The following is a 12993-nucleotide window of genomic DNA, read 5'->3' as shown; positions in this document are numbered from 1 at the left end:
GTTCCAGGACCTGGAAAAGCCAATGAAGGAAGCTGGAACATCTGTAATTAAAAAAAGCCACGGGACAACCTTAACAAAAAGAAACAGCTGAGCAGAAAGTGGGATGAAGCTGCTTTCAGTATTGTCCAGAAAAACCACGTCTCCTAAGTTAACACTAGTGCAAGTCACTATAAACAAATAACGACTCAGACTACTGATTCACAGCACGGGCAGCTGATTACTCCATTAAAGCAACAGAAATCTTTGTCTAGAAACGGGCTGCTGCACCCATGCACACCCCACTTGCATTGCAAAGCAACCCCGTTGAACTGATCTGATAGCGGTTTCAATGCCACCAGGGATGCATGTTACCATCAGCTACTACACATACAGTATGTAGAGTGGGACTCAGGCTGCTAGCTCTGATGTGTTGTCTCATATCTTGAGGACAGATGCTGTAACTCTGGCCAGATAAGATCCTGACTGCTGAATGGATTAAATGGTGCAAAAATGTTTTGAGACTACATGCTAGTTGAATCTGAAAATACAGCATGGACATTTAGAAGTATTAGATACGGAACCTGTCTTGATACACACCACAGGACCATTTAAACCACAATCTGCAGCTTCCTTTTAGGCTACTCTGCCTATACAATTTAGAAGGGGCATATCAAGGCAAGTATCAGGCTGTGGCCTTTAACCAGAAGTAGGATCAGTACATTCTCTACATGTACCAGAAGATGTTCTTGGGGACTGTACTAATAGTAATTCCTCCCACCCTTTCCTCTTACACTTTGCTTGAGTTCAGAAAGGCAGTTTTGAAAGTTTGGGTAAAAAAAAAATTTTACAGGGAAACCTGGAGAGTAATGACTGTCGTGCACGATTTACAATTTCCCCTAATTTAACTGCTGTCATACAAAATCTTGGGAGGAGTTTAAAAAGCAGTTTGGGAGTTCTGCAGGGGCAATCTTTGAAAAGCTAACTATAGAGCACTCCTTTGGGTCACAATGTTGTGTAACACATGAATCGTCTGAAAGGCTTTCAAAATGCTGCAGAGGGAGGAAGAATCAGGCAGAAGGCAAGCAAGGATTCTGTCGAAGGTAACAAACTCAGGCAGCAAAGTTTTTTCAGTAATGGGCTGGCCTTAAGCCATTATTACCATGGAGGATGGAAAGACGGAAATGCAATTGTTCCTTTCAAGAGTTTCACATGGATCTGAGCTGTCTTCATCTGGTACAGAAAAGTGAACACTGGCACCAGATGTAACACAATCGTATAGGACACCCATGTTTCTTTGTTGAAAGCCACTGTGAGCATGATTTTTGTGTGTGTGTGGAAAAGCGGCATACGAAGAAAATTGAATGAATGAATGGCATTCAAGTCAGGGCGCTATGAAAGCAAATGTATCTGAATGTCTCTTCCAGAGAGTTGTGCTTGCTTCAGTGGCGGCTGGTCTATGGGGGCAAATGGAACACTGTATAACCAAGCTCAGGCTGCCAGCTACCAGCTCTCTGCCTTCTGACCTACGTCCAGTCCAGGAAGTGGCCCAGCCAGTCAGCTTCCTCCTCTTCAGTCTCAGAGGTCCCCTTGCAGAACTCAGCAGTGAGGAGGATGGGGACAAAACTAGAATTAGTTGGCTCACCTAGTCATCGCCTCTGGTTCTGCCTTCTCTGACTCCCCCCCCCCCACCAGTCCCACTGGGACCCCAGATACCACTGACTCCATTCACACGCTATCCTTTGAAAATCAAGCCTGCAGCTGCAAGATCAAGAAACATCTCTCCTTGAAAAGTAGCCAGCTGACCCTATTTATAAGCAAAAACCCAGTGAGGACATGTACAGTGGTACCTCGCAAGACGAATGCCTCGCAAGACAAAAAACTCGCTAGACGAAAGGTTTTTCCATTTTCGATTTGCCTTGCAAGACGAAATTTCCCTATGGGCTTGCTTCGCAAAACGAAAACGTCTCACGGCTTTGTTTCCTTTGTCTAAAAACAAAGACATGTTTTGTTTATAAAGTTAATTTATTTTCCCTTCAGTTTTTGAACTGCTCTTTACAGTATGTGTGACTTTAAAGATCAGTTAATAAACTGTTGTTGTACCAAATTTGGCTTTGTTTCGACTTTTTTTGACCATAGGAACGCATTAATTGATTTTCAATGCATTCCTATGGGATTTCGTGCTTCGCAAGACGAAAAATTCGCTAGACGACAAAAATTGTGGAACGAATTAATTTCGTCTTGCGGGGCACCACTGTATTGAGAAATCCAATGTGACCGAAGAGCTGAGAGGGAGAGAGAGGTGGAGTATTACTCCTCACAATTTTATGCAGGTCTAGAGGAGAAACTTCCCAGTGATCAGACACTTAAGCGCTACCTGCTTTTCTTTAGCAAGCAACCGGGTAGCTACCGCACTACCATGGGAGAAGCAAAAGAGCTGGGAGAGAAAAGCACCACCAACCATAGGCAAGTGATCCCTTATGTTCTCTAACATGCCCCTCCCTTGCTAATCTGTTCCAAGGCTGCTACTCGGGAGTAGCAAAGCGTAGCTCCTCCCCAGATATTCTGAAAAATGTCAATGTACAGGGTTGCTTTCCACATTTTTGCCTGCTTTCAAGACGCGAAATTCAACAGGGAGGGCTAAGCTTGTACTGTGCTGCCAGGGGGGCCAAGCAGAAGGAGGGGGTGCAGTTGTTTGGGGACCTGGAAGATAATGACAGTCATGGTGAGAGAACTGTGCCCTTGCAAGTGGAAATCCTGTGGGGATCCAGCCTCTTAGCTTTTAATAGATACCACCAATATTTTCTGACTTCCCTCCACAACCACAAGATCCAGAAATACACAAACACACACCCTCCAGCCCCAGACAGATCCTTGTGCAGTGCACACAAGGAAGACCCAGAGCTCTGGCAGCTGTAACTTGACAGGCCACCTGTTCATATTGTAAGATGCCCATATAGTTGTTACGTTCTCACTCATCATTTCTTCAAACGAAGCCCAGCTGCTTTACATACAAACATGGAGGGGGCCAGGTTTCAGCACCTTCCTTTGTCTACAATGAACAACCCATAAAACATACGAGAACATACGTGAAGTTAAACAGAATAAAGCCTCTTTATAAATAAAAAAAGTTACCAAACAAAAATCTTTTGTAAATAGTTTCTGCATTTTTAACCCATCAGTACTGGGACAGAAGGGTTACGTGACGCTTGCTTGAAGATACATACCTATGTTATTTTTCTATTTATATTCTGTATGGATATACTGCAGCAAAATGAGAGACATGAAAATGTATACTGCTTACCATTGATGTTTTCTGCACTGCCCCAATTGTGCCTTGGGAGTTTTAACCAGTTACTATCCTGCCTCATACTGGAACTTTAATGCGTCCTGTTGCTATCTTGTACAAAGTGTAACCAGGATATATATCTATGAAATGGAAGCACTGATACTAGCAAAGCCCTGCTATTTTTTTTCTTTCTTATTCGCAGTAAAAAAAAAGGTCTTTCTAAAGTTCCTTTGCATTTTCTCCTAATTTGGCTGTTTGAGGCACATTTTCTCCCCTTGCGAAACACCAAGTTCCAGGGAGGGAGGGAATCCTAAGGCCAATAGAGATTCCCCTGCACTAATATTTATTGCTTTTATTTAATATTTATTTGATATTATTTTTATTTAATAGGCTGGTCACCTGGCCTCTGAGCTTCTTCTAAGGGAAGGGGTGAGCCATTCTTTTCTTTTCTTTGAGACAGTGATGACTTTATTGAGAGGGGAGATGTTACTGAAACAGTCAAGTTTCTTCCAGCCTCTCCACTTCCTCAGAGGCAGATGGAACAAGAGAAGGCCTCTTACTGCAAGATACAGAGCCGAGTTGTAAGAAAATAAGAAATGGAACTCTGCCTTTACTCCTTTGATGCCATGTGAACCAACAAGTCTACCACACGGTTGCTGTATCCATATTCATTGTCGTACCAGGAGACCAGCTTCACAAAGTGATCGTTAAGAGCAATGCCAGCAGCAGCATCAAAGGTGGAGGAGTGGGTATCACCAATGAAGTCACAGAAGACAACCTGGTCCTCAGTGTATCCCAGGATACCCTTCATAGGGCCGTCGGCAGCTGCCTTCACAACCTTCTGAATGTCATCGTACTTGGCTGGTTTCTCCAAGCGGCATGTTAAGTCCACAACAGAAACATTGGGAGTTGGGACGCGGAAAGCCATCCCTGTGAGTTTTCCATTCAGCTCAGGGATGACCTTGCCAACAGCCTTCGCTGCACCTGTGGATGCTGGGATGATGTTCTGAGCAGCTCCTCTGCCATCTTGCCACAGTTTCATTCTTGGCTTACGATAGGGAGGAAACACTGTCAGGGAACCTTCACTTATCCATACAATGACCTAGGATATCTCGAGGCAACAAAAGTCACTTCATTCTCTATTTTAAAAAGCTATAGCAGGAAAAAGCGAACAAGCAAAAGAGGAAAGGCAACGGTTGCCTTCCCTCTTCATCACTTTTCTTTTTAGCCACTACCTCAAAAGAATGCAACATGTCGAAGACACCATCTCCTACTTAGGAGATGCAGAATTTTGATGAGCTTATTTGGCACATGGCTTCAAGTGAGTTCATTTAAATTCTTGCACTGAAGCTTAACCTCTGCAGGTAAAGCTTTCAAACACTCCCTAGGTATTTGCACTGGATTTTTTTTATTTTTTCAATTTCACTAGTTTCCATTATGCAAAGCTTTCCCTTCCAAAGTCTTAGGATCTAGCGAGTGCTTAATTTGAAGCAAGATTTATGGGGGGGGGGGGAATGTTTTATATTCACCCCTAAGATCAACACACCCAACAACTGTCATTTAATACAACGAAATAGACACGAAATGCCCCAGCTATATTTGCATCCATTGTAGGCAAGTATTGGTTATGTTTTGTAAATTTATAAATACATGTTGCTTAGTGCTATTCTTATGGAAAAAGAGGTGCCAGAATTCACCATGAATGCCTCCCTTGTTCTCTTATAATAGCAATGGCACCCACCTGAGAGGTGCCAGAACTGAGTTCAGGTAAGTTCCAGCGGGAGGGGGGAGCCCTGATGTTAGCACTCAGTACTGACCATATTTATTCCTACAGAAGCCCCATCAATTTCAGCCACACCTGTTTCTGCATATGTATTCTTAGGGAAGCTGTACACCCTGATCCTATGCATGCACACTCAGAAGTAACATGGCAGTTGCTCCCAAGTAAACATGCAAATGACTTTTTCTGTGATCAATATCTTTAACAACCGAATTGCAATGAATGCACACTATTTCAGCAAACTAGATCTGTTTTACAAAAACAGAACTAAATTAACAGCATGAAGAAGATTCCATATCCATGATCTGCAGGGAATAGATTCAGGTTTGCATATAATAAAGAGGATTAACATACAAGAGAAGCAAGCTAGGAGTTTCCCCTGGCTTTTTGCTTAACATCAGTCCAGCAAATATTTGTCTGTGCAGCCTTTGGCATTTTGTCGGGCATAGAGAATACAGGTCCCTTGGGTTAAACCAGTTCACTAATGGTTATTCATAAAGGCATCACTATTTTTCCTTGCACCTGCAAAGCAAAAGCACAGGCTGTGCTGACACCTTGTGGCTTTTGCCGCAGACAAATCTGCTTCTCCCTTCTCCCTGCAGAGCAAAATTGCATTGGTCTTTCTTCAAAAGCAACTAGTGTGTCTGTCTGTCACAGTCGTGCTTGCTGAAATTCCAGAAACGGCTATCGGCAAACCATGTGCTTGTCACTCGGAGAACAGATGCAAGGTGACACTTACGACACGAGTAAACCAAACTGAATGGGACACTCGCACCAACTCAAGTAGAGGACAAGCGTCCTGATGTGCTAGGCAGCTAAATGGGGGGGGGTAGGAGTCTCTGCCCCTTACCTTCGCAGAAAAATAGCATGCTAGCACAGCTCAGACAACACAAGGAGCTGAAAATCCCTCGCCTAACAACACTCCCAATGCTCTCCTTGCTCTGTGACCCTGTCACTGGGTGCATATCCATCAGTTCAAAGCAGCTGGAGACAGGGAGATTAAAAACTGCAGGGTTTTGTGTGAGAAGAGGATGTATCCAGAAACTTTGTCTCTTGCCTCCTGCACCCCATAGTTCATCCACAGCTCCCCCAACATGTCTCTTACATTCCTTGGGCACCAAAGAAATCTCTCACTTTGCTTCCCAATCACTGTTTTATGTCTTCTATGTAATAAAAATCAAAACCCTTTCCAAGCCCTCCCACTTCTATGTTCTCCTCAAATCCATCATCACAGAAGTGCAAGGCAGTTTCACCCAGGTTCAGAAGGATATACGTTCTTTCTGCATTTGTGACTTTTCGTCCAAAGAGTTTTGGCCCCCCTGTAGGCATGGTTTTCTCACCGGCTACAAATTTTTTATCCTCCTGACCATTTCTCCTACAGTCAATTCAATTCAGCACTCTAGAAACCATAAATTTGCTTTTTAACCTTGAAGCCAAGAGCGGCTACACATTTGTGTTCTCCCTACAATAAAAGATGTTTCGCTTATGACCATGGCAGAGTATATCTAAATGCTTGCAGTGACATGAAAACAGGTTCAATTCACATGTTACTTTGGTAGCAGAGATTATTTTATCTGCAATCGCTTGCACTTCCAAATCACCACCAACACCCCACATTCTTGAAGCATCGTGATTGATCTAACCCTGTATCTGCCACAAGCTGAACTGCACTGCACACACAAGAAGATGCATCTGTTTCCATTTCAGGTATTAATCAAATATTCAGAAGTTAGTTATTCATGTATCTGGATAAAATCTGAATGAGTTATAAAATACATTTATTTGAACTGGGACTAAATTCTAAGGAAGCCTAGGTATTTTCACACCCACCATTTTGCAGAAAAGAAAATTGGAAGGCACAGTTTATGTGTTCCCAAAAGCCAAAAATTACTTGGGGTTTCTGATGTTCCAGCCATCATCTTGTATTGCAGTTCAAAACGTTATACCTCAGAGCTCCACCAGTACTTTCTTTGCTGCCTGCCAACCAAAGCTTACCACTACACAATTTCGAACTATGTATTTCTGACTCATTTCTCCTTCTGTAAGCAGAAATGAGGCACTCAGCTTGTAGAGGAAACAGGATGGGGTAGAAATCTAAAACTAAAATGTTTCAATGTTAGTGCTTCTCCATACCCTTGGGGTGAGGAGTCATTTTAAAGAGCTACTGAAAACACACAATAATCAGTACTTCAGAAAGTCGTAATACAGAAGCATCATTGCCAGGAACAAAACAGAGACCCTATTGTTAAAGCTCACTCAAACAATGAAGTGCCCCTGCTTTTGCACTGAAGAATTCCTGAAACATAAGCATTAACTCTTTTCTCAAGAGTTTCTTTATATATTTCCACATTTCTTACACTGGGCAATACAACTGGACAATGTGGGAACACTAGGCACAGAGTGGAACAACTGTAATAACCTTCAAAAAGAGCCAGTGCACAATGGACAAAGTGCATCAAAAAAGACAAACGCTGCCAGGTTCTGAAGATATCTGAACCACACCTGTACCTCTCTTCTTTAAAGACCACCACAAAACGGAAGCTGCAGACTTTAAATCTGCAGGGCATTTATGTTACTATCCACCTCTTAAATACGCATTCTGGTCTCCAAATGGCTATCCCTTAAGACCAAAGTATATTCTATTATTCTAACAGAGAAAATAATCCCAACATGCCTTGGGATGGCCACTGACCAAATGGCAACACACCACCTTGTTGAAAGCCCCAGTAACCAGCCAATATGGTGCAAGGAATTTTACTGCACATCTACACCCAATCAGAAAACCAAGGAAGGAGAGCAGGTGTAAAATTCCCATCACAGAAGGGGCTGCTAGAAATTATTGACTCTGCAAATGGTTCTATGCCCTCCAGGGTAAATGACTGGCTAGTAGGGGGCAGGTTCAACTACAAGGAAGCTTCTTCTTCTGCCCCAGATCTACTCTAGTGGGTCAGGAGAACCCATAGAACAACATGTGATGGGTGGGGGGAAAGAGGAGATCGTTCCGTAAGGCAAGCCAAAATACTTACGGTGATGGAACAATCTCCTCAGTGCTACAAGGAATTCCACCCTATTTCCAAAAAGAACAAACAAAATTCTCCATTTGCTGCCCACAAATCCACCAAGCATCACCCCTGTGCTTTACAAGAACGTATTTCACTTAGAATTCTAGCCATCCCTTTAAAAAAGAAAAGGATTTTTTCTGCAAGGCTGAAGAAATGAATTTGAATATGGAACATGAAAGATTTGGCACGAGTTTGTGCTAATGGATCAGTCACACCTGTTCCTTTATTATTTTCCTCACAGAAAAGGATCTTTGAGAGTGAGCTCTGAGGGAGGAACTGGCTATGGTGTGACAAGATCTTGAACAGCAGCCATTCTGACAAAACCCCACAGGATTCCCAGCCTCAGCAGTAATGACTCACTTGCGATAAATAATCCTTTATTTCAAAAGTTTCCGAGTTTGTACACAACACTTTTTCAGATTTGTAGCAATAACATATAACCATTAAGCAGCAAGTACCCATTTACATTTTATCCAGAAGACACAGCAAGGAATTTTTTACAAAGGGAAAAGAAAGGAAAATTAGCTTACATATATATATTTGGGTTGTGTACAGAAAAAACCCACCTCATAGGCTTGGCTATGGCTTCGTAGCTCAGATTAGCATCATATTTTGCCTCAGATCCAAGGCAGAGGTCATCTTGCCATATTTCCCAAAGTCTGAGATGTCTTCCCCTTGAATAAAATAATTTAGAAAATTGCCCAATATATTTCCTAAGTAAGTCTTGAAGTCAGCCAGCTTCACCTTGGACTCAAGCTGCCTTGGATTCTAAGGAGGTACAAGTACCTCCAAGGAAGAGATTTTTGCCTCTGACTTGCATCTCATCCAAGGCAAAGGCACAGCCCTAATAAAATACTGGTGTTAGTTAATTACATTTTACATCTTGTCCACAGTCAACATTTCACATTTTAAAAATATATGGTGGATTGGTATGTTGCCACTGTAAAACACTTCCCATACGATTTGTGAGTAGGGGCTTGTGTTTGAAAAGAACTGAAGATAGCAACTGTATGAAAAGCAGGCTTTGCTGTTCCTGCAAACAAAATACATTATACTTATAATATACAGCTTTTTAAGGTTTAAGAATTTATAAAGCCTCACAAAACAAGCAGCGGGGGAATCTTCTCCCAAGTTGCAAAGTCTTCACCAGGTAGCGACGGGATTCGCTTTATATTTCCTGTAATCATCCATGCAGAAAAATGCGAGCTCCGTTTCATTTGCTGAAAGGAAAAATATTGAGCGTGTTTGGTGAAAACATTAATTTTCAAGCCACAGAACGTTAGATTAACATTAATTAGAATCACAGATGGTGCTGAATACTCTATGGTTCAAGGCTATTGCTAGTTATTCGCTTGTTTGTTTTTACATCGGATCCAAATAGCAAGAATGCGTTTAGTACACCCCACCCCACCCCCAAAAGCATACTACAGCCGGGGGCAAGAACAGCACCCTTGTTAAAAGGCACCATTTTAAAACAAGGGCTATGAAACCATTCGCAGAGCATTCCATAAATAAATCCAGTGCTTCTCTTCAGAATACATGGGAAAATAACAAAGTTCCTCATTCTGTTCCGCGGGAGGGGGGATATCCCCCTGAAATTAACCTGTAGCCATAATAATTTAATACTTAGAGGATCAGTAGAATATTTTACAGATCACTTTACATTCTCCCTCATGACCCATAAAAAAACGTGCGTCTGAGGGAGCTAATTTTTTTGCCCTGCCGATGATTAATTCATGAGGCTTCAACAATATGCAAAGTGAAAGACACAAATTGGCTTCTCCAGCAATACCTTCAAATGCCTCTAATTATCCACAGGGGATATGGCAGAGCTGAAGGACCCACAAAGGTTCAGAGCAGCCACAATTCTTCCCACCAGCGGGTCAAGGACTTCCTCTTCTAAAACAGTAAGTCAGCAACATTACTAATTCAGAGCGGGGGATGGAGCTGACGGAAAGCCATCACAATTAAGAGACGTCGGATTCTTTTGAAGTGGCGAGCCACGACTAAGTTCCACCGGTTTTATTTTTTTTAATAAACTAAACCAGAAGTTAATGAAGTCTGCCTGTGTAATGCAAAACAGGAGCGAGGGATGGCAACTCTGAATATTGGCTAGGATGCCTGCGGAAACTGGGGGCAAGGGAAAGTGAGGAAGATACAGCAGCAGTTCCCAAACTTTTTTGCCCTCCCCCCTGGACCTCTTAAAAATGGTTGAGGGTCTTGGTGGGTCACTTAATCATATTTTTTCTTCCTGTTTTTACAATTGTGATGTGCTGTGCTATGATTCTTAATTGTATTTCTATTGCTTCTTTTATTTCTTATATGGCGTTTTATTGAATGCCATAAAATTCTACAGCATTCAAATTCTAAATGTTCCTCACAGGCCCGCTGCAAATCACCTGAATGAAGCTCGTGGACCACAATTTGGGAACCTCTGTCATTCAATATACCAGGGGTCTGCAACCTTTAAGACAAAAAGAGCCACTTGGACCCGTTTCCAAAGGGGAAAAAAACTGGGAGCTGCAAAACTCGTCATTATAAAAATAACTTTTTTGTCACTTTTTTATTATTTCTTTGTTTGACCCCTCAGAATTACTCCTCCTCATAGAAATAAATGTTAAATTAACAAGTTACCTTTTTGTTTGTGTGTGTTTCTTCACTCCCCTTCAAAACAGTGACCAGCGTACATGCCCCTTACAATGTAGCGGGCGGGTGGGTGGGAAGGTGACTAATGCACGCACCGCCCCTATGCGACGTCACAGCCAGTACAGAGCCCGCCACAATGCGCCTCCTTCCCTCGCTAGTATCTGCCCGCGGCAAAGGTGTAAAAGAGCCACATGCGGCTCCAGAGCCGCGGGTTGCCGACCCCTGCAATATACAGTGGTACCTCGGGTTAAGAATTTAATTTGTTCTGGAGGTCCGTTCTTAACCTGAAACTGTTCTTAACCTCAGATACTACTTTAGCTAATGGGGCCTCCCGCTGCCGTTGGATGATTTTTGTTCTCATCCTGAAGCAAAGTTCTTAACCCGAGGTACTATTTCTGGGTTAGCGGAGTCTGTAACCTGAAGCGTCTGTAACCTGAAGTGTCTGTAACCCAAGGTACCACTGTACTTGCAAAACAAAAGTGAGATTGTGGGATGCTGCCTTAAGTCAAGGCAGACCACTGGTCCATTTTGCTCAGTATTGTCAGTAGCAGCTCTCACAAGGTTTCTGGCTGAGCTTCTTCACATGCTGGGGATTGAATCTTCTGTGAGGATAGGGCAGAATATAAATTAAATAAATAAATAAAATAAATCTTCAGCCTTCTGCATGCAAAGCAGATGCTCTACTGAGTTCCAGCCCTTCCCCACGAGACAGTTAAACCTTATTTATCAGACAATTGTTGCCAATTAAAAAAAAGTTAATTCTCCCAAGCACTTCCAGTTATAGGGCCTGTTTCTACAGGGTGAGTCCTTTAAAAGAGGCCCCATGGATACAGAGTACACTTGTTCAACAGGGCCTCTTTTAAAAGACTCAACCTGCATATAACATTTCACTCCTGGGTTTATAACCTGGGAGAAATAAGCAGCAAGCTTCAGGTTCACACACTGACCCCCCACTGTCCACTCCCTCAGGAACCACATTTCTTTGAATGCAGGATCTTTCTGGTTTAGTTACTAGAGCCTCCTTGTGACAAGGAGATTGTCGTCTTCCAAAGCAACTACTCTACTCTGAACTTAAAAATGGTAAGCGCAATGCCGGTCGTGAACAAAAGAGGTTCAAAGACTCTCTCAAGGCAAATCTTTAAAAATGTAGTATAAACACCAAAAACTGGGAAACACTGGCATGCGAGCGCTCCAGTTGGGGAACAGCCTTTACCTGTTTTACCTTTACCATGACTTTACCTGTGTCATGGGTTTTGAAGATGCTCAAACTCAGAATGAAAGGGAGAAACGTGCTAAGAGGAAGGCACGCTTGGCAAACCCTTACCGTGATCAACTCCCCGCCCGGAAATCTATGTCCCTGCTGTGAAAGGACATGTGGATCCAGAACTGGCCTCCACAGTCACTTACGGACTCACTGTTAAAACTGTGTTTATGGAAGACAATCTTACTTGGCTACAAGTGATCGCCAAAGAAGCAGCAGCAGCAGCACAGGTTGAGAAGTGGGTGACTTGTGGCACTCCTGATGCTGCAGCCCTGGTTTCTGGCCAAGCATGTTGGGCTTTTAGGAGTTGGGAGTCCAACAGTAGCTGGAAGGCTGCAGGTTTCTGCACCCCTGCCATAAAGGAAGGATGCATTTCCCAACTTCAGAAAGTAGCGAACGCAAAGGTCCATATCCCCTCCTCTGTATCTTCTTGGGCTACATCACTAGCCAAACCAAAATAGTAAAAAGGGGCAGTGATGACAGCCCTCTGTATCTGACTCAATTCAATCATAGAGTCTTTTTAAAAGTGCCCAAGTCTCTTAGCTTTTCAATTTAATTGGTCAATTTGATTGTTCAATTCAAATTCAATTCATTAAGTGTTTCACCAGCTGAGAACCCCATTCTGGGGGAGGGTTGAACATAATTCTTCCACTTCATGAAGCAAAATTTCTATGGTCCAAATATTCAGGCAAAAGGTATACAGCTTCCTTTAATGCCTGCCTCCTACATCTCCACCATGAGAAGACTGGCCTAAGAAAGCCAATCTCACAAGACAGCAAAAAAGCATTTAGGTCAGGCAACCTCCAAACTCGGCCCTCCAGATGTTTGGGGACTACAATTCCCATCATCTCTGACCACAGGTCCTGTTAGCTAGGGATGATGGGAGTTGTAGTCTCAAAACATCTGGAGGGCCGAGTTTGGGCATGTCTGATTTAGGTTCTTACAGGACTCATCTGTTCCAGGGCTTTCGTTGAGAGTA

General features: G+C 42.8%; 1 protein-coding gene across 8 annotated transcripts in view; it reads right to left on the bottom strand.

The window, feature by feature from the left end:
- LOC308590272 (UPF0538 protein C2orf76 homolog) overlaps positions 1 to 12993 on the bottom strand; it is a 32189-nt gene that overhangs the window by 9643 nt on the left and 9553 nt on the right. For 4 of the 8 annotated variants that reach the window (XM_081200130.1, XM_081200131.1, XM_081200133.1 and 1 more), the window contains 2 exons: positions 9209 to 9327; positions 8468 to 8781 (listed from right to left, as the gene is read on the bottom strand). In XM_081200130.1, coding sequence (XP_081056256.1) covers positions 8634 to 8781; positions 9209 to 9327 — 267 coding nt within the window. In that variant the 3' untranslated portion in view covers positions 8468 to 8633. Of the gene's footprint in view, positions 1 to 8467; positions 9328 to 9899; positions 10007 to 12993 lie in introns of those variants that run through there. The other 4 variants (XM_081200137.1, XM_081200135.1, XM_081200132.1 and 1 more) reach the window with 4 other exon arrangements.

This window comes from Podarcis bocagei (assembly GCF_964188305.1).
Source record: "Podarcis bocagei genome assembly, chromosome: 1".
NCBI classification, from domain to species: Eukaryota; Metazoa; Chordata; class Lepidosauria; order Squamata; family Lacertidae; genus Podarcis; species Podarcis bocagei.
This window is presented reverse-complemented; position numbering and strand designations above follow the sequence as displayed.